The following is a 21,177-nucleotide window of genomic DNA, read 5'->3' as shown; positions in this document are numbered from 1 at the left end:
GCACATCAGAATTCCACCATTCCCACTTGCAAATACATTTGCAGAGTAAATACGGAGGAAATAAGATTTCTAACTCCAATCTTTCATTTCGCACACAGCAGAAGCTCACTTTAAAATCCAGTCCCACAGTGGATCAACCCTTTGGAAATCCGAGGAGCCCACAGTACTCAGAAGCAAAGGCAAAATGTGAGGGCCAAATCCTGAAGCCTCCCTTCCATTTTCCCTTCCTCCTTTCTCAGGCAACTTTCCCACTGAGTGAGGCCTGAGAACAGCACTACAGTGGGGATTGACCCGCGCCCTTTCGCTATACACTAGTACTGAAGACAATGAATATACACCTTACCTCCACAGAAACCCTGAGCTGCTCATGCATATAATTGACCGGTTGATAGTTTTTATTGTGTTTTGTTTAATACTAAGCCTGTAGCTAGTTGGTACCTGGTAGATTCCCCCTCACCCCTCTCTGGCTGCAGGCGGCTCTGAAGCATTAGTTGATTAAAAGGGCACTGCAGATGCTCTCCCAAGACCCTATTGCATCGAACTGGGTCTATTTTTCTTGCCACACTTTGTATGCCTTTAGCAGGATCCCGGAGGCACTTGTTAAGGCTATTGCATGCCCTGCAAACCCATTCGCACCCTGACACTTCGGGGCTTTATATAGAAACAGGGTTTTCTAGCCCTACACCACCCGCCCTATTAACACATCACTGCCCCTAATCTGCCAGGCCCCAGCCAGCCCCCCGCTCCCTTCCACCGAGCCGTCTTTTTGTTCAGCCCCTCCAAATGCCGCCTGGTTCCCCTCCCCGACTTTCTCCGGGCGGTTCGGGCAGCGAAGGCTTTTCGCTGGGGGTTATTCTCCTTGGGCTGCGGTAAGAAGGGGACGAACCGCCTCTCGCCTCCACCAGCGGCTGCGAAGATCGGCTCCCGCTCGGGAAACAGGGCCAGCTAAAGCCCCCGGTGGAACCGGGGCAGCCCGGCGCGGAGATGCGCTCTCCCTCCAGCGGCCCGGGGACCCGAGCCCGGCGGCGGGGGACGCCACTGACCTGTGTGCGCCGCCATGGAGATGGGCGCGGGGAAGAACTTGCCCGGCTGGAAGTGGCCCGGGTGCTGCACGGGGCTGTGGCCGGACGCGGCCAGGCGGCCGGCGCTGCTGCGGTGACCCACGCTGCCGCGCTCGGCGAGGAGGTGAGGCGGGGGCGCGAACTCGCGGCCGTCCATGCCGGGGCCCGCGGCACGCAGCCCGGCGGGCGGGCGGCGGCGGCTCCTCAGCGGGGCAGCGCTCCTCCTTCAGGGCTCCGGCGGGCTCGGGCCCCGCGTCTGCTCCTGGCGTCCCGGCTCATCCTCTGCAGAGGGGAGAGAGAGCGGGTGAAACCGGCTGCAGCCCACCTGGGGGCCGGGAGAAACCCGCGGCCCTGCTCCGGGCTGGTCACCGAGCCGCTGCGCTGATGGGGGCCACGGGAGGGTTTTAAAAATACAGAACCCGCGCAGGCCCCCTCCGCGCAGCCTCTCCCCCCACCCCGCACGGCAGAGCTACATTTCATCCAAAACGTGAATTGCATCTGCGAGGGAGAGACAACCCCCCCCCCCGCGCGGGCCAGGCCTTTGGGGGCTGGGTTTTTAACAAAATTCTCCCCCCGTTTCTGGGAAACGGTGTTTCTCGGCGCTCCTGCCTCCATGGCCAAGCCAGCTCTGCGCGGGGCCGATCCGCGGGCGCAGGGAGCTGGGGGCGCTTCTCCCGAACTCTGCCTTCGGGGGGGGTGGGGTCAGTTCCCTACCGCAGGAGCCGGGCCTGCGCCCCCCACCCACCGATCCGGGCTCCCACCAGACAGGGAAGTTGCGCTATTGTCTCCAGTGGCTCCCCGGGAAAGCCAGTGCAAGGGGCAGAATCGGTGACGCTGGCCCCGAAATAAATCTCTCCCTCCGGCCACCTCGGTGGCAAACCCCGCATGCGGCGGGCACGGCCGGGGCTTTAAATTCTTCTAGACCCGGTTCCCAGCCCAAACAGTTATGTAAGGTGCTTCCCGGGCATTCACTGCGTTTGCACACCAGGCTGGTTGGCTCGGGCCCAGCGCCTGTAACATTAGGCCAAAAGGGGGTGGGGGTCTTGCTTCATAAATGTGTGTGTGGGGGGGGGGAGCAAAGGACGAGGTAGCATCTAAGAATTTCCCCTAGCTCCCGACTCCAGCATTGTGCGCGCGTGGATAAATAAATACAAACAAAGCACCAGCACAACCGGGACAATTCTGCTACTGCCCCACAGTTCCTTCCCGTCCACATTCCAGCCCCCCCACCCCAGGCCAGGCCAGGGCTCCCAGACACTCGGGTTTTGCATCTCTAATCTTCTCCTTCCATCTGTATTGTTTTAACGTTTCATCTCACCTCCAGCCCAAGGAGAGAGGAGAATCCTAGAGTCACTACCCTTAATTGTTAACATTACCGGGGGGAGAAAGTATATTTTTTTAACCCGGATCATAACAACCAAGCAATTAAGATGTTTTTCATTTAGCGAATACCATTTGCAATTGCTATATTTAATGCTTCCAGTCCTACAGTGTCTTATTTGCAGACTATTTTGTGTTTGATTTAATCTATAACCGAAAACACAATGTAGTAAGTGAATACATATTTGCACAGCTGATAAGTATTTTATATATATATTTAGATGGGGAGCTTTTGCATTGTAAATAAATTGGAAGTAACACAATGAGCTCTCTTTGGCTTACAACTTAATACAAAGGGGGGTGGGTTTTTTCTCCCCCCATTGAGATCATAATCTATCTCTTTTACCCTAACGAATATTTCCTACTTTGCAATTACAGGGAATTATTGGAAGGATCCTTCGCTTTGCAAGAATCTTACGGAAGGGGTTTTTTTCTCAGCAGTCAGCCGAAATCACCTAAAAAGCAGCGGAAATGGGCCTGGGAGAGAATATAGGAAAACACCCACTTCAAAGCAATATACAGAGATGAAATTCACAGGGGGAAAAATTGCAGGCTGCAAGACCGCGCTCAGTTCGCAGTTTCAGCAGCCTGGCGGGGTGAATGGTTTCACATAGCAACGCGGAGGGGAAAGGTTGTTTTGCAGAGGGAAAGATTCCCACTCTCTGATTCATCTCGGGGTCAGATTTTTTAGAAATGAATACAAGGCTCCCAATCCGGCCAGGGCCTGGGGGAGCAGGAAAAGTCCCGGGATCAGTTACAGGAGAGGGGGCCGGACACCCCGCCCCCGGCTTTGTTTGCACAATGGAATTGTTAATGATGATGATGATGATTTGTCAGGATCGTGTCCTGTTTGCAGGCCAGGGTGGAGCAGGCGGCGGCGAAGGGCTGGGGGCCGAGGGGGGGTCACACGCCTCTATTCCCAGCCGCTGTGCTTCTGCCGGAGACCGGCGGGGTTTCGGCAAATTCCGCCCCCCAATCTCCCAACCCCATTCACCAAATCCCCTCCCCCACCCCACCCCCAAACTCTCTCCGTCCGCCGGTCTCCCTGCAGCCAAGGGCAGGCGGGCCGGGGCCGCTCCGAGCCCGCCGCGGCTGGAACAATGCGCGGAAGGAACCAGGAGCGGGAAGCGCTTAAAAATAAACCGCGGGGAGAAGGTGGGAGCAAATCTTCCGCCGCAAGCGGCCCCGAGCTCCGACCCGGCCCAGTCGGTGCAGCCGCCCTCCCGCGCCGCGCCGCGGCAGCGGGCTCCCCGGAGCACGCCCCCGGGATCGGCTCCCCGGCCTCCTCCGCTCCGCTCGCCAGCCGCGATCGCTCTCCGCCGGCAGCCGCTGGGGAGCTGCGGGGATCGGCCTCGCGGCAGGCCCAGCGAGAGCCGGGGTTGGGGCCGGCTGGCCGCGGGTTTCCTCCTGCTTTCTAGGGGAGCTTTGCAAACCCCTCTTTGCACCGAGAGGGGAAAAAGCGCCACCAGCCCCGGCTCCTCGGAAAAGCGGCGCAGCCTGGCGCCGTGCATCCCTCGATCGTGCATTTGTCTAACAAAAGCCTCCCCCGGGCCCCAGCCGCTCGCGTTTCCAAATGAAAATTAAACAAACAAACAAACAAACAGCAGCTTCCCGGTTAGAGGAGACACCCCAGGACCCGGGGAAGCGAGGAGACACACAACAACCGCCACGGCCACCAACCGCAGGCAGATTTGCAACGAGCCGGCCTCCCTGCGACCAACAACAAAACCTACCGAGCCCGAAGGTTGAAAAAAAGCCGGATTTTCTCCCCAGTATCTCCAACTCAATCTTCATTTAAAATCTACTAATTAACATGCAACGTCCGTGTGACCATAAAAAAAAATCAACAGCCTCAAGTTGCACCTTCCCCCAAACCTAATTTTGTTTTGGGTTGGGTTTTTTTCCTTTGCATTTTTTTTCCCCAATTCAGATTTGTCCTCTATTCAAATTTAACAAATGCGCTGGGGGAGGAAGAAAGGACTCCTCGGCGCTCGATGCAAAGCTAAACCTCTTCTCCAACCACCTATTCTTTATTTTTTAAAACAGAAAGGCTGCAAATTTGCATCCATTGCCTTTTTTAAAGTGCTACAATGGCTCTGTTTGTTTTTCCTTGCAAAGCACCATTCATGGCTGCATTTTAAAAACCTTAGAATTGCATTAGGAAATTTGCAAACAATTGTGTTTTTGTTGGTGCTACCCGGCGCTAGGTACAAATTTCCAGGGGTATAGAGAGCAATTTACTGTAACCATTAAAAAAATGCCCTGTAGCATTTCTTTTCATTGGAGGTGCTAAGTGTAGCGTATTCCAACATGTCTTTTTTAGTATTATTATTATTTTCAATTGATATGTGTTATAAACAGTTCCAAGCAAAACACTGCTATTAATTTTTTTACAGATGTAACATCACACAGAACTACAGAATGTCCTCAAAAGAAAAAGACTAGCAACATGGTATTTTCAACCACCAAAAGTTCTCACTATGCAAAAAAAATCATAAAATTTACAATCCTGGATTTTATTTTAATTCTAAAAAAAAAAAAAAAAAGCATTTTTTTTTTAAAAAGCAAACAAAAATATAATTGCAGTTACTTACTGGAGATATGTTCCTTGCACACAGTGAATGCAATACAATTAAATCAGTAAATGGGACTTTGTATTGTATTCCTATTGGTATTTGCACTGTGCTGACTGTTGCACTGTAAATGCACTGGCTGCTCTTGCAGAAGGGAAAGGACCCTATAGTGGGTTCCTTCCAGCCTCAGCAGCTCCCCAGCCCGCAGCTCAGTCCTACAAGCAACTCTCCCTGCATACTAATAAGCTCGTGCCACTCACCCAGGGTGAGCACGCTCGCTGATTGGACGCCTGGCCCTCCACGGTAATAAGCTCGTGCCACTCTCCCTGCGTAAACAGGCCTCCCAATAGGCTGGCGCGGGGCCAGCGAGCTGCCAATCAGAGAGCAGCAGGGCTACTACTCAGCCCAATGGCGCCTAATTCAAGCCTTGCAGCTGCGCAGCTCCTCTTGCGCAGCTCCCGTCCCTGCTTGCTTGGTGAATGGGGATGCACAGCCAAGGCAGCGGTGGGGGGGGTTTGGGGGGGGAGGGAAGTGGGGGGGGGGGGGTGCACTGCGTTCTTCCAGGGAGCTGCTCCAGCCCACACACACTCCGAGCAGCTGGGCAGGAGCGTTTTAGTTTGTCCTTTGCTTTGCTGGACTGGACAGTGCAGGGGGTTCCCGCACCAGCCCGTGCTGGGAGCTCTGGTCCGAACCACTGCCTGGAGCTCTTGCGCAGTCTGATATGGGGGATTGCGGACTGGGCTGGGTACGTGGGCGTTGCACCAAACCGAGCATCCCTTTGAAGCCAGAAGTGCTGCAGGCTTCTGACGGGCCCCTCGCACGCGACGGCTCCTGTCCTGTTTCCGAGGCGGACTGGACAATACCGGAACGGCTTTGGAAAGAGCAGGGGCCCGGCTGCAGAACTGGGACATCGAGGCTCTTCCCCGTCACTTGCATCATGTCCGGAACAGGCCCTTTTTGTGCCCCCCCCCTTTTGTTTTTTTCTGGAGAAGTCGCAGGAGAAGCAGGAGACTCTGATTCACTCCCATCCACGCCTTCTCTTTCGCCCTCTTCCCCAAAAGAGGGAACCAGCAAAACGAAACCCTGCCAGTCCTGGGCAAGAGGGAGCATGACACTCGCGTCAGCTAGAACCTCCCCCCCACCAGGTGTTGGTTGTGAGACTGTTGCTGGGAAGACCCCGCGTTGTTTGTCTGTAAAGTGCCCGGGCTCGGTTCGCAAGACGCCCCGAGCCCGCCCGGCAAGGAACGGGCCGGAGCGACGGCAGACACCACTGCCACTGGGGTTGCGACCATTTCTGGGGATGTGCTCTCCACCCAGCCACAGCCCCCACCTGCAGCTCCCAGTCGCTCCCCCCTGCCCCTTGGGAGAGATTTGAGGCGCTGGCAAGACACACGAAAATGCAGATTCTCCCTTGCTCGAGTGTCCTTTGGCAATGCAGGGGTTAAACCCATCGCTTTCAGTCTCCCCCCCCCTTGTGTTCACTCCCCCCCTCCCTCCACGGGATGTCTACGATTGGTTGGCAGCCTGCCAGCCCGCTGTCAATCACCCAGTGTAAACAAGGCGCTGATTGGCTGTTAGCCAGTCCGCACTGGGCTGCCTGAAAAAAGCAATTACTGGCCCCGCGGTTTCAAGGCGGCCCGGGGCTGCTTGATGAAAGGAGATAAGATGGGGACTGTTTCCAGGAGGCCCCTAGGCAGACCCCACTGGCCCCGGAGCCAAGAAGAGCAAAGAGGGAGAGGATCAAAGGGACAGAGACAGGGCCAATGGACTGAGCCACTATTAGTGACTCCTAAAACAATGCAGGTTTGGTGCACGGGGGGCAGCCCCCTCCCCTTGCAGGGGGGGCGAGCAGGAGGAGGGGGGGGGGGAGAGAGAAGCAGCCGGTGCATCCGGAAAGTTTGCCGCGTGCAGGGCCGGGCTGGGAGTGGGGAGCAGCCGCAAGCCCCGGGAAGCGGAGCGCGGGGTGCATGGGGATGGCTGCTCCGCCGTGTAAATAGGTAAGCGGGGCGGGGGTGGAGGTCCGAGGGGACAGGTCCTGCCACGGCTGGGGGAAGGGAGGGTCGGAGCGATCGATGCCAATCGCGATTTTCAGAGCGAGCCGGCACCGTGGGAGCCTGGGCAGCTGCGGGGGGGGGCGATCCGTGCAGGGGCCCCCCATTTCCAGTGCCGGCCCCCAGCGCTCCCAGACATTTCAGCCCAATTATCAGTCGCGGGGTCTAATGAGATCAGGCGCGTCAATTTGTTTCCCGGCCAGAGCGCTGGGTTGGGATATTCCCAGCCGCAGGATCCGGGGATAAACCGGGCAGAAACCAGCCAATGTCTCCGCTAGCCGGCTGGGGGTGGGGTGGTGAATGGCCGGAGCGATTCCCTAGAAGGGCGATTAAAATTATTTTTTTAAAAACACCAGGCTGTAATTGATTGAAAACGCCGAATAAATCAGAATAGCTCGTTCGGGGGATTCGATTACCAGGGAGCTATTCATTACGCGAAGGAGCCAATTGAATTAGGGACAAGACCGAGCGCGCAGACCGGCTGCGGGGGAGAGCAGACCGGAGAGGCTAGAAATACCGACCCCTCCCGAGTGCAAAGCCCGGGCGCCTCCCAGAGCCCCGCAGGATCCAGGCCAACTTTCCCGGGCTACAAAACGCGGCTGGGGTGCGAAGCGGTTCCGTGGTAAAAGGGGGCCCGGAATACAGGGCCCGAGCCCGGGCAGAGACACCCACCCACGCGCGGCGCAGATCCGAAGGGGCTGCGCGGGGATACAAGCGAGATCGGGGGGCCGGCCTGGTGCTGCGGCTAACACCGCTGTGAGAAACCCCGAGTCCGGACGGGGCAGAGCCGGGAGAGCGCGGCCGCTTCGCAAAGCAGCAGCCGCTACCCGGGGCCGGGTTTAAGCAGGCCAATGCCCCGCTCTGGGCTGTGTGGGGCCCGACCCACGCCGCATTTCGGGGCTGAATTCTCCCACCGCTGCGCAAGAAAAGCCCGGAACCGAGGAAATGTCAAGGGGACAGGCGCCTCTCTGGTGCTCTTCCCACGGGCTGCCCCTCCGCAGTCCCGCGGCTGCGCCGCATTCCCATTGTGCCGTTTACATGTCCGCTCCGCCAAAGTTCGGCGTGGTTCACCCTTCCCGGTGCCTCCCGCAGCCCGCTCTCCGGGGCTCCGGCTAGACTGACTTTGGCTTTCGCTGGAGATCACTTGAATGACATCCACACGCACGGCCCAGCTGCACGAGAAAGTGGGCTTCGTTTACTTCCAAGTTGTAATCTTTTTTTTTTTAAAGGAGCTCCTAGTTTTGAGAGCGAGACCTCAAATCCGCGTTCCTAGTTCCTATGGAAAAACACTGTTTCCAACGCAGTGACTGGCTCGGGCCGTGTGTCTGGATCTGACTCGGGCTATTAGATCACCGGGTAAATGAGCAGCACAAGCCGGGAACTTCCAGGCGGTTCCCAGCAGAGCGAGTTAGAAGCAATGTACTGAAAGAGCGGTTTAAACCAACACAAACAACCCGGTTGAACATTATCAAATATGAATTCGGTCTGGCTGCTGTCGCTTGTACAGGGATGTGATGTGGGGCGGAGGGAGGGGGAGACTAGGGCTGAAAAGCCGTCGGGGCTGCCTACAGGAGGGAGGGATTTGAAGGTCCAGACCTGAAGTCCTTTTCCTTTCTGGACTCTTTGTTTTTGGGGAAGGGGGGGGGGTCGCTCCATTCTTTCAGGTGCTGCCATGTCATGAATGTGCCAGGCCTCTGAGAAGCAGCAGTTGCCCTGCAGTGGGGAATGGATGGAAGGGTAATTAATGCAGAGTGACTGATTGCTCTTGAGGAAGGCCAGTCCTGCAAAGAGGATTGTCCCTGAGCACTGAAGCGTTTCTGATTGACACTTCCCGTCTATCTTCTACCCAAAGGCAACTAGCAGAGCGGTGCATTTGTCACCGGCTTAGGCCGAGGGTTGCAAAATCTCCAAACCCTTAGCATTAAAAAGGTTGGTCTATTTATTGGACCAATAAGGGAGGGGATTTTTTTTTTTTTAAAAAGGGTCAGTTTTGTTTGACCAGGAGCACAATCCAAACGAACAATGCACAAACCCGACTGGAAATACAGCTGCGCTTTGCCCAGGGAAAAGAAGGGGGAAACTTCCAGAGCCCTTCTTCCGTTTTTATTCCTGATTCCCAACATCGCTGGATTGATTTTGCTTTAAACCCGTCTAGATTTTGCCCCGGCCTATAAAACAAGCACTTTGTTTTAATCATAGATTTTTCTATCATTTTTTAAAATCCCTTCCACGCAGCTGTGGCACCAAATAGCCGCAGATAGGCCTGGTGGACAAAGCCGGGGGCTGCTGGCAAAGGGGGCGAGGGGGGAAATAGATCCCCGTTTTCCACACGAAGGGAACGGGGCTGCTGGGGGTGGGCGGGGAGTATCTGCGCCCGGGCAGCCCACTCTCAGCACAAGTGGAGGCTTCCCTGATGGCCGAGTTTTTAACTGTCCAGACCTAGCAAATGTTTCTCTGTGAACAGGAACCAAGCGCTGGTATCTTACGCTTCCTTTAGACAAGAGCGAGCGCAGATAATGCGCCCAGAACTAAATATTTACATTGCTCGGAGAGCGGCCTTCGATTGAGCATTTGCAACACCCCCCCCCCCCCCAGTGTTTTGCAAATGAATCCTGGGCCCCGACGCCCCTCTGCTCGTCACCGCGCTGGGGAAAGACCGACGGGGAAAGGGCTGCAAAAATCCGCCCCGTGACTGGAAATCTTTGGCACGGCCCTACCCCCCAGCGCTGCCCGGTCCCTGCTGCGGGCTTGGCAGCACCTTGAAAGTCAGACTTGGCCCTTCGCTTTGCAGCGATCCGCAGCCGCGTTCTTCTGAATGGCGGGGGGAGGTTTGGAGCTGTGTGTTCTGGAAAATGGCCCCTTCCTCCCCTGCGAAGCACCAGAGCAGGGCTGCCAGGACCCCTCTCCGTGATCCCTGGCTCGCCCGCTCACCTACCGCCTAAGCCAACCCCCAAGCAGCCTCCTTGCCTGTCCGAATGAATATGCAATCAGTGACAATTCTCAGCCCTCCGCTAACCTCCCCACTCTGGGGAAATGGGTTAAAATATTGCAATTGAATATCGCTCCATCTGGAAACGGAACGGCAAAGGGCCCCGGTATGTTAAATAATATTGTAGATTAACCCAGCACACTAAATAATTGCCTAATAGGGCTGCAAGATGCAAATCTCTGCATTTGGGTAATTGCATGTTGGGCGCCTCTGAGTAATGCAATTGTTTGGGGCCGTCTCATTGTTCCAAGTGCCATTAGTCAAAGAGCAAATTAGAAACAATTTCTTGACTACAAAAAATGACTCTTAATTCTTCAAACCCAAACGCTCCTGGTACCCGCGGGGGGGGGGGGGGGGGGGGCAGCGGCCTTTGCAGCAGTCCCTCCCCCAGGGCCCAGATCCAGCGCTTTGGAAAAACCGAAATTCCCCGCCCCTCCCCCCTGAAAAAAAACCCTCGTGCTCCGATCAAAATGCAAACAATCAAGTAAATCAGACCCTCCACTAAGGCCGTGTTTATTTGCTCGAACCCAGAGATCTCGGTAAACACAGGAACCGGCTCGCGAGTTTTACTTTTTTTTGGGGGGGGGGGGGGGAGTCAGCACGTGCTGTAACTTGCTGCCAATCTCCCTGAAAATAAGCTCTGTTTTGCATTACTGGTTACAAAAACAGGCTACTGGGGCGGGGGGGCACAAACCCACAGAGGGAACGAGTCAGGGCGTATTGCTGGGGGGCTCTGCCTCCCGCACAGAGCACAAGCACCGACTCACCCCTTTCCTGACATTGTGCCCCCCCCCCGCCCCTCCATCCCCATCCCCACAACACGCTCTGCCCACGTTAGCCGAGAGATCGCTGCCCAGGGGCAGTAGGGACCGGTCCATGGCCCTATATTTGCTAGGGATTTAAAACAAAACAACACGTGGTCGGAGCCCGTTGGGGAAAGACCCATCCCAGGGGCTGGTCTAAGGAGCTGGGAGAACGTGTCCCTCTGTGAGGGTCTCGCCTAGCCAGCCCCAAAGCCAGGGCAAACTCTGCACAAGGTCGAAGCCACAGGGCAAGCTGCCCTCTGACTGTGGCAGAGGTCTCTGGACCCTAGAACCACCAGATACCCCATGGGGCTGGGTGTCCCCTGGCCCCGGCCAGGCCAACAGGAGGAAGATCAAGAGTGCTGCCTGGGGTTATCCCGCAGTCCACACCCATGTCCTGGGGACCACGGGACAAGGAGCGGGGTCCCCCCACCCCCTTTGCTAAACGCCAACAGATGCAACCCTGAAGACCTTGTGCAGGGGCATTATTTATGGTGTCTGGGTTGCCATTGAGACTGAGAGCCAGGGAGGGGACCTGAGCGGGGGGGGCTTGGAGTGGTTGATAAAAACGCAAAATATCCAGGGTAGAAACAGGTCGTTTTGGGGGTGGAACCCCGCGCTGGCTGCATTGATCACAGTGGGCCTGGCCTGGAGAGGACAGCAGCGAGGAAAAGGCAGAGAGCATCCTGACACCCCTGCCAGTCAAACCAGTTCGGGCTATTTATTGGCCATTGGCCTATAAACACCAATAGCCACGGGAATAATACAGCCCCGCCCCCTTCTGGCCTCCCCAGAGCTAGCCAGGAGCCCTGGCCTCCCTCTTTGGACAGGAGACTGACAAATTTGTTAATGGAATAAATCTACCTAGCTAAAGTGTCTGGAGACAGACAGACAGACAGACATTGCACTGAAGCCAGCAACACATTTTTAATCTCCAAAGAAACCTGGCCGCTGCCTCACAAGCTTTTTGCATTGTAGGAAGGGATTGTAGGGGCATATTTGCTCAAATGCAATGAGCATTTATAACCCAAACAGGATTTCAGTGCATACACACACCACGTACACACGAATATATAGAGTCACATACAGTGTTATATATACAGATACACACACACACATCATAAATGGTGCCCTTGTTTACTATAGCGGGGGGAGGCAGAGTGGAGAGAATCCCCCCCCCCCCCTTGAGATGAAGGCCTGGAGTCCAATCAGCCCAGAGCAGAGGTTTTTAGGTTAGGAGCTCAGAGCTTTTCCACTTCCAAACGCTTAGTTAATGCCCTGTTAAATGCAGAGTCCTAATGAGAAGCTAAATCTATCCCAGTGTGTTCACACCCCCAACGCACCACTCCCGGTGTTGGTTGTGTGAGGCTCTCAATGAAGCGACCCATCTGGGGTACATTCAAGCGAGTTTAATACCTGGCTTTCCCCCCACTCCGGAGTTTGGGAATTATGATGAAAAGGCAGGAGACACAGGGGGGGGGGGGGCATTAAAGGGAAGGAAGGGGGTGAAGAGAAAGAGGATGGCAAACGCAGCAGAGCCAGTGGAATCTTCCATGGGGAGAAAGCCCCCAGCACACGGGGGCTGGATTTTAGATGCAAAGTGACAATAAATAATCCCAGTGACAGGCTCCCAGATGCACCTTGTCCCTAGGGAACCCCGAAGACCCTTGTGCAGGGCAGCCCAGGGACCCCCAGTCCTGGCTACCTGCACACCCAGACATATTGCACCAGCCCTGCCTGTCACCCAGCGCCCCTCCCGCAGCACAGAGAAGGGAACCCACGTTGGGGGAGGGGGGGGGGGACACCGCATTCTGCGCAAATATGTTGTGACATGTCAAAAGGGGGCATGTTTTGATAAACACGCAATTAGTGCCAGAATCCTGCAGCTGGCAGCCAGGCCCGCGAACAGCGGCTCTGCGCGCCAATAGGATCCGGATTTGCAAACGCAACCTTAAGTGATCATTAGGGCCGCTGTTTGGTGTGTGTGTGTGTGTGCTGGGCCTGCGGGATGGAATAACTCAGGGCCTTGGGAAAGGGAGGCTGGCTCCGGGGGTTGGCTGAGGAGGGCCCGGGATGCAGGGCCGAAGCGCTGGGGCTTTTCCTTTGCCTTCCAATGGGAAACCGGCTGGCTGAGGTTTGACTTTTTTGATTGTTGTGTAAAGGGCAGGCCCGTGTGTGTGTGTTCCTGGCGGCACAGAGCAAATCGAGTGTGGGCTCCCAGCTCCTACACTTGGGGGTTCACATTCTTCGGGCCCAACAGGCCGTGTTCTTTCCCCGAGGAGGGGATTCACAGCTGCCCCCACTGCCCCAAGTCCAGCACAAAGTCATCAAAAAAAAAGGACCCCCCAATCCCCCGTTTTTGCCCGGTGTTTCTCGCTAAGGTGTTTGCAGGGAGTTAAGGCTACCTCCTGCTCCATCTCCCACTGCAACTGGGAGCAAAGAGAGGGAGCCAGAATCCCCATTGAAAAGACACTGGGGAAAATCCAGAGGGCTGGAGAGGAGTGGTGCTACCGAGCAGCCTGTCCCCTCAATGCAAACCAGCCCTAGGTAATCGGTGGCTGGGGAGGCCTTGGCAGACTTACAGCCCGGAGAAGGGGCCGGAGCTCCTGGCTTTCTCTTCAAACACTTTTGTTTTGGACTTTTAGCTGCCCCCCAGGCTGGGGGGGGGAGGACGGGGGGGGGGGGCGGTACAGGCAGGGCCTGGAGGGAGCAGCCAGGACTGGAAGCCCCCTCCTGCCTTATCTGCTCACACAGCATCGGAAAGTGTGTGTGTGTGGGGGGGGTAACTGTGTGTGTCTGTGTGTGTGTGTCTCTGATTTGCACGGACTGTTGACAAGGCTAAAAGCTGGTGGACAGACACACACGCCTGCACCCAGCGGCCGCGCGGGGGGACCAGGCTGCGCATCCATTAGGAATGGCTTTTTAAAACCACAACCCAGAGAAAGAAATGCTTTTAGGGAAGCCGAGCGCGGCTGATCTCTCGCAGGAGCCTCCTTCTCCCCCCAGCAGCGGGGCGCGGGGCCCCCCAGCCCTGCCTGCCCCGGGCCCGGCTGTTAGCTCTGACGGGCCTTTCCAAGGGGAGCCGCTGGAGAAAAGCGGGGAGCTTTGCTTTTTTCTATCCCGACCCCCGAAAACGGGGGGTGGGGGAGGCGAGAGAATCAGCCCCACAACCCCCCGAGCGAGCTCCGCCTTTGCACCCAGTGGAGGGGGAAGGCCCCATCCCCAAGCTCGCCTTGGGAAGGCGGGTTCCTTCCCCCCTGGCAGCCCAGGGCGCCGCGGCCCTGCAGCTCCGAGCAGAGCCCGGCGGTTGGGTTTCCTCGGAGCCCCGGGTTTTGTTGTGCAACTTGCCGAGAACCGCGCTGGCTCTGCGGTGCCAGGCCGGAGCCGTGTCGGCTGCAGGCTCCATTTCCCCTCCGGCCCCGGAGAGCCCCTTCCCCGGCGATGCAGAACCCGCGAGCCCCCGCCTCCCCCAGCGGAGAACGCGCCCCGGCCCGCCGGCCAGGGACCCCCGAGAGCTCCCCGCGCCACCCGGGAGCAGGCGCTCGCCCCGCCGGCCATCTTCCCTGCCCGTCCCCGCTCTGCCCCCCAGCCTCCTTCGTCCTCCCCATCCCCCGCGAGCCTGGGGCCGGGAACCCGCCTCCCGCTCCATTTCCGGGCCTTTCCATCCGCGGCGCAAAGGGGCTGCGAGCCAGGGGGTCGGGTTCCCCCGCCTAGCCTGGGACCCACCGGCCACAGAAACCCCGCGTTGGGTTTGTTAGATCAGAGGCATCCCCCTGCCCTGAACCAGCCCCCAGCCCCCTCGATGCGCTTTTCTAAACGCACTAAAAATGTCCTGGCTTGTTTCTTGGATTTAACACAACAACAACAACAACAAAAGCCAAGCAAACCCGAGCCCGCCTGCGTGTTGTCTTAACGAGCCCGGCGCGGCTCAGTCTCCTGCCCTCTCTTTGCAACCGAATTTCACCGAGCACAAGAGGAGAACGGGGAAGAGACAAACGCTAAAAATACCGCGTCTAAGCGAACCCCTCTCGAAATGCCGCTTGAGGCAGAGAAGGCGGGTGTGTGAGCCGCTTCCCGTGAGCGGAACCCGAAGCTTTCCTCCTGGCAGCTCGGGCTTTCACTACCTCTTTTGTTAACAGAAAAGTCGATCACTTTAATTAAAAATCGTTACATAAATCTATTTTTTACTAGCACAAATATACTTTCTACACTGAATTTGCAGGACATCGATATAAACTTTAGTGGCAGATTCCAGCGATCAGTTTCCTTGAAGAAAACAGAAACAAAAGATTGGGGAGTCGGGGCGGGATCTTTAGGGCGCCCAGGAAAGCACAATAATCCTATTTTACTTCTTCCTTTTGAGAAGTCATTTTAGTCCCATCTGGGCGGTAATTTTAGATTGTTTTAAAAGCGCGGATAATTGTATTTATTTGTCATTAGTTTTCCAGTGTTGGACAGAAACAAAGCTGTGTTTTTCCTTGGGTATAAAGCAGCTATTTAGCCAGTACATTGGGAGCTTAAAAATAGATGTGCAACGATTGGTTTTAAAGTGCAGATTTTACAGGTCCAATATCAGATTTGTGTTTGTATGAAGCCGGGATTTGCTGCCTGTTTTAACCTGTCCTGGCTGTTTTCGGATGCAATCATTAAATACAGGCTTTAACACTAGCAGTGCCTACCTCGTGTTTTCCTTGCTCGCTGTAAATCTATTTGCAAAGGAAACCTGGAGACACGATCTATTTTGTTCTATCGATTTATTTTTGCAAAGTCTCGCTGGGCTTTTAAAAGTACAAAGACGAAAATAATTATTAAAAAAATAATGAAATCAAGAATTAAAAATCACAGCCGGGAATGTTATTTGCAGAAGAAGAAGAAAAAAAAAAATTCTCTCCTCTCTCAACAACAAAAAATGTCCGCTTTAAGTGAGTTTTGCTTTAAGCCCAGCCTGCAAATTGCAAAAAAAGAGACTCTCCAGGCCAGATTGCAGGGCTAAAAACCCCCCCAAATGTCAACTACGTGCTAAAGACAAAGGTTAAGTCGGGACCAGGCTCATTCGGCGGCGGAACCGTTGCGGTTTTATGAAAGCAGAAGCGATTTATTTTTAAAAAGTTGGAAACGAGAGCCATGTGTCGGCTCGGCCTGTCTCGGAGCTGGCATAGAGCGGAGTCTGGCTGCAATTATGCTGCTCGTCCATACACAAAGTTAGTAAACAACACACCGCTCCCTAATACACAGGAGAACGCAGCCGAGAACGCGGGGCTGGGTTGAACCCCGCTTTGTTGTGTTTTCGTGCGGGGGGGGGGGGGGGCTTGGAATTGCCTTGGAAGGGCCTGGAACCGGGCCGGGGGGGGGGGGATGCAGAAGTAGACCAGGGCAAGGGGGACCGTTTCCCTCTGGAATTAAAGCCCCATTCGTTGAGGAATTAATGAGGGCAGGGGGACAGGAGAAAATGCGGCAAAAAGACTTACAAAAAAAAAGAATGAAAAAGGGAAACAAGCCCCAAGCACCTACCGCCAGGCCGCCGCCTCCCGGGCCAGATCTGCGGGATAAGCCCAAATCCAGAGCAGGGCAGAGACCTGGGCCACTGGAGCCCCCGAAGCCAGTTTGCAGCGCGGGCCGATGGAAAACGCCTCGGATGCAGGGTAATTTGGGGGGTATGTTGCTTTAATGCGTCCTCTCGCTCTCCCGAAAGCGGAAACTGCTGCTGTTGCGGGGGGGGGGGGTTTGGTGTCGGATCCCGGATTTTTCCACGGCGGAGCTGGACGCTGCGTTCTGGGGCCGGCTGCGGTTGTGATTATTTTACGATTTTGCTCCGGTGCCAGGGTCCCCTACCTGCCTGCGCGGAGTCAATCCAGTCAGTTAGCGCGCCCGGGGGGCTGGAGCCTCCAGCAGCACCGATTTATGGCCGGGGGACGCGCCTCGCTCCCCCCCAATGGAGCCGGGGCCATGCCACAGAACATGGATGAGAGCGAAGCGGAATCGAATCCCCCCCCGCCATTGCCGCTGCCTTTGCTGGGGCCGGGGGGGGGGCAGGTTTATACCGGGGGCCCGGTGCAAAGCTGAGCGGGGCTTTTCCTTCATTGCCACCTCCCCGCTAACACCCAGAGCTGCCCCAGCCCAGCTCTGGCTCCCCGGGCCGGGCGCTGGGCACGGGACTTACCTGGCGGGGTTTGGGTTTTCTGATGCCGCGTTGCATGGTCCCCCTTCCCCGGGAGAGAAGCGGAGCCGCCCGCTTCTGGGCCCGGCTGCGCGGACAAGCGGGGCTCCCTTTTCTTCCTGCTCGTCTGCCTTGGCGAATGCAAAGCGGGAGGCTGTTGCGTGCATGGCCCCGGCTACATGGCCCTCGGCGGCCCAGGCCCGGAGCTGGCGCCCTGGCTCTCGGAGCGGTCGGGATCCAGACAAAGTAACGTCCTCGCTGCAGCTGCAAAAGCCAACCGGGCTGGGGGGAGGGGAGAGGAAATCCCTACATTGCACCGCTCAAAACAAGAGGAGGAAACAGAGATTTGCTGCTCGGGCTTTTGCACACACCAAAAGAAGAAGCGAAGGCGGCAGCCGGGACCCCCCCGCGCGCCCGGCTCTGCACAGTCCTCGGGGCAGGCGGGCGCAGGCTTGGCACCGGCAGCTCTTTCCCTGCTCTCGGGGGGCTGCTGGTTTTTCACCGGCCTTCCCTCGCAGCGATCTCCGGCGGGCTTGGAGCCTCCGCTTTCTTAAAGGCGCCGGGCTCGCCTCAGCCTCCCGGGGCTGCTTTTGTCTGCTTCTCCTGGCAGGTCACCGCGGAGGCCACGGACCTCTCTGGGGCAGGGGACCCCCGGCCGCCGGAGCCAGCCCTCCAGGGTCTCCCTCTCCCCTCCCTGGACTGTGGGCAGCTGGTCCTGTAGCACCTAGAGGCCCCGGCCAGATCGGGTGGTGCTGGGCGCTGCACATACATGGAGCCAGATACAACACCCCCACTCCCACCACTTAGCTATGCCCCTGTGTAGACCCAGCCAGGCCCAGGGAAGAGTGCTTCGGTCACATCTGCACCAGCAGGAAAACCGCCTTTGGTGGGTGCAGGATGTGACTACACTGGGGAGCTCTGTGGCAGGCAGCCCCTGCCCACAAAGGCTTAAAGCCCCATCCTGCCATAGGTTCAGTGACCCAGGGCCCTCCATTAAACCCCTGGAGGCCCACGAGTCATTTGCAGGATCAGGGCCTAGACAAGGCAGGTACATGGTGGGAGATGGGCAGCATTAACCCCTTGAGTGGATGGGCAGTCTAGGTGCAGGGAGACTAAGGGACTTGCCCAAATGCACACAAGGAGTCTGTGGCAGAGCCAAGATTCCAACTGAGTCCCAGATTGGTGCCTTCCCCGCAGGCGCCACAGCCTTCCTCTCCCTCCTGCTTGTACAGAGACCAAGTAGCGCTGCAGAGGACCCCTCTGTGCAACCTCAACAGTGCAACCTTTATCCCTGTTTCTGTGGAACTCCCTGCTAGACACCTGGGCCAGTTTGATTGTTTATTTATCAAGTGCCAGCCCTACACTGGGTGCGGTCAGAGACACAAGTAAACACATTGAAAAGACAGACAAGGTCATACAGGGAATCTTTAGGTGCCAATCCTGCAAACAGACCCACGAGGGCAGCCCCCTGTGCCTACATAGATGCATCTGGCAGTTTATTAATTTGTTATAAGTAATTATATTACAATTCTATTCTATTCTATTTATTATATATTAATTAATTATTGGGCAGATTAAATATATTTTCCTTTTGTGGCATCACAGAAAAAGTGAGATCTGGATTCTGATTTCACTTACACTGTTGTAAACAAGGAGTAACTTGAAGACAGTGAAGTGAGACTGGTGTGAAAGCAGCTTGCGATAAGAGTCAGGCCCTAAGTCTTTCGGGGGGTGGTTTATTGTCACTGCAGGGACAGGGAGAGACATTTAGTTAGAGTGCAATCGCTTTGGGGCAGAGACCTCCTCTTTGTACTCCCTTGTAAAGCATCCAGCGCACAGGCCGAGCTCTAGAAATAACAATACGCACAACAAAACCTTTCTAATTCTCACTTGGCTAATTCACAAGCCCCAGTGAATTCTCACAAAACATCCCAGCCAGTCACCCTGCTTCTCAGCAAGGATTGCACAGAGTTAGTCCAAGTCACCAGGAAAGGATCCAGAGCAGAATCAAATGTCCCCGTCTCATAACTCCAAGCATTTGATCTGACTCGCTAGCCCTTTCCTCTTCACAGTAGTGAGGCCTGGGGTATTCCTCAGCGTGCGTGACTTTGAGTCTGAGCTTGGGAGGCAGTATCCTGGGTTATTTTATGTAGGCTTTTTAAATTATTCCCATTGTGCTTACTTGCTAATTTGCAAAGCTGCTGGTCTGCAACACTGAATGAGTTTCTGCTCTGGATGTTTCATCAGTTTTCCACCACCAGGGTTTCGTCTCTTTCAAAGGTGATAGGAAACGTCTCGGTCCCCCCGGGACTCACCGGAGCCCTGGCCATTATTATAAAAAGGGAGGGTTAGAAGAAAAGCTGCATGCCTTCCGTAAAGGTGTCATAGAAAGGGAAAGCTGAGGAAATTTAAACTCAGGGCCAGAGGGGTGGGGTAGAAGAGAGCAAGAATGCCAAGGTGCAAGCTTCATGTGCCTCTCCAAAAACCAATGAGTCGTCTAAGCCAATAGTGCAAGGCCCAACCCAGCCAGGGGTCTGATAAGCAAGCAGCCTCTCATTTGCACAGTGCCTGGAAGGGAAGGGCAGGTCTCCTGGCGTTCACGCTTCCCACTAATTTCAGATTCACAGAATGAATGAGTTTTATCTCTGTGCCCAGGGCTATGCATGATCAAGGGCCGTATTGACCCTCAATGGGACTGGAGGCCATGGTGAGTCCTAAGCACAATGCTGCTCCCTCGGGCCGTTGAGCAGGTGATTAGAGTGACAGTAACCAGGTGCAAGTAATCAGATTAGTATTCAAAATATGTAACCCTGTGACACACTCTGATCCCTTCCCCCACCAAAGGGGAGTGTGGATTCCTCTCCATGCCTCTGTCCTGCCCCACACCAAGGGGGTCTGTGGTCATCAGGGCAGTCTCACTGTGCATCATGGATGTGTCACGCCTTCAAGGCCCTGCGCATCTCCCCCCAGCCAACATTTCAGACCTCACCTTCAATCGCATCCCCTCCACCACCCTGTCATGCCCATCTCTGTGTTTTCCTCAAGGCAGCCCCCTGTGCATGGAATGGCCACTTTCTAGTGTAGCAAAGTTATCTATCTACCTGTCTATCTCAGGGGTTCTCAAACTGGCGGTCAGGACCCCACAGGGGGTCGTGAGGTTATTACATGGGGGTTCACGAGCTGCCAGCCTCCACCCCAAACCCCACTTTGCCCCCAGCATTTATAATGGTGTTAAATATATCAAAACGTGTTTTTAATTTATAAGGGGGGTCGCACTCAGAGGCTTTCTGTGTGAAAGGGGTACCAGTGCAAAAGTTTGAGAACCACTGATCTATGTATCGATCTAGCCCCACTACACATACATACATACACCGTGTAGCTCTATACATGTACAGTACTACATCCAAGCCACGTATCTTCTGCCATCTCTCAGGTGCAGGGTGGGCGTGAAGTGGACAAAACAGCCCCACATTTGAAGGAGGGGAGTTTGAGTCAAGGACACCGGGGACCTGCTGCAGAATCTTTGACGTCCATGCTGAAGAGATGGCCCTGGTTGTAAGGCCTTGCCCCAGCACCTTCACTGAGTGAGCTGTGTGCTCCTTCATATACTCCCTGAAGAAAGAAGGAGGGGTGAGCAGACCCTAGGTTTGGACCTATGGTTCTAGAGAATCTGGTATGCTGGTGCTCATCTGACTAAGCCATCCTCTCTAGGATGCATTTTCCATCCGGACTTAAAAAGGCTGACAAAGATCAGGAGGGAGCACACGAGGAGCAATAGAAGACGCATGTTCTGGTGTTGAAAGCACATGGCTGGGAGTCAGGAGGGCTGGTTTCTAATCCTGGATATACACCTTTCTCAGCTATGGTGATATCCCAAGTGGGGACACACAAGAGACATGGAGAGGATTATTTCCTTTCTTTCCAGGGAGGTGATGTCTCTCATTATGCAGCTCAGAGTTGCAATGGCCTAGTTGTTTTGTTGACACATCACATTGCAAAGACATGTCTAATTTGCTGTCCACTTTCACCCCAAGGTCTCTCTCTTTCTCAGTTTCCCCCTCTCATGTACACATGCATCTAAGGCATCAGGTGCAATCCAATGCATTCCAAAGGCCAATGAAAGACTCACCCTGGTAGCTATGATTGAGTAGATCCAGGAAAGC

At 55.4% G+C, this 21,177-nt stretch overlaps 1 protein-coding gene across 1 annotated transcript in view; it reads right to left on the bottom strand.

Moving 5' to 3' along the window:
* BAHCC1 (BAH domain and coiled-coil containing 1) overlaps nt 1-16,942 on the bottom strand; it is an 84,360-nt gene extending 67,418 nt beyond the window's left edge. The window contains exons 1-2 of the mRNA XM_029912164.1: nt 16,369-16,942; nt 1,044-1,343 (exon numbers count right to left, since the gene is read on the bottom strand). Of these exons, the coding sequence (XP_029768024.1) occupies nt 1,044-1,218 (175 nt within the window). The 5' untranslated portion in view covers nt 1,219-1,343; nt 16,369-16,942. The remainder of the gene's footprint in view (nt 1-1,043; nt 1,344-16,368) is intronic.
* Between the last annotated feature and the right edge of the window lie 4,235 nt (nt 16,943-21,177).

The sequence above is a fragment of the Terrapene carolina genome, unplaced genomic scaffold (genome assembly GCF_002925995.2).
Source record: "Terrapene carolina triunguis isolate 2854851 unplaced genomic scaffold, T_m_triunguis-2.0 Scaffold192, whole genome shotgun sequence".
NCBI lineage: Eukaryota > Metazoa > Chordata > Testudines > Emydidae > Terrapene > Terrapene triunguis.
Note: the sequence above shows the minus strand (reverse complement) of the source record. Positions and strands in the feature narration are given on the sequence as shown.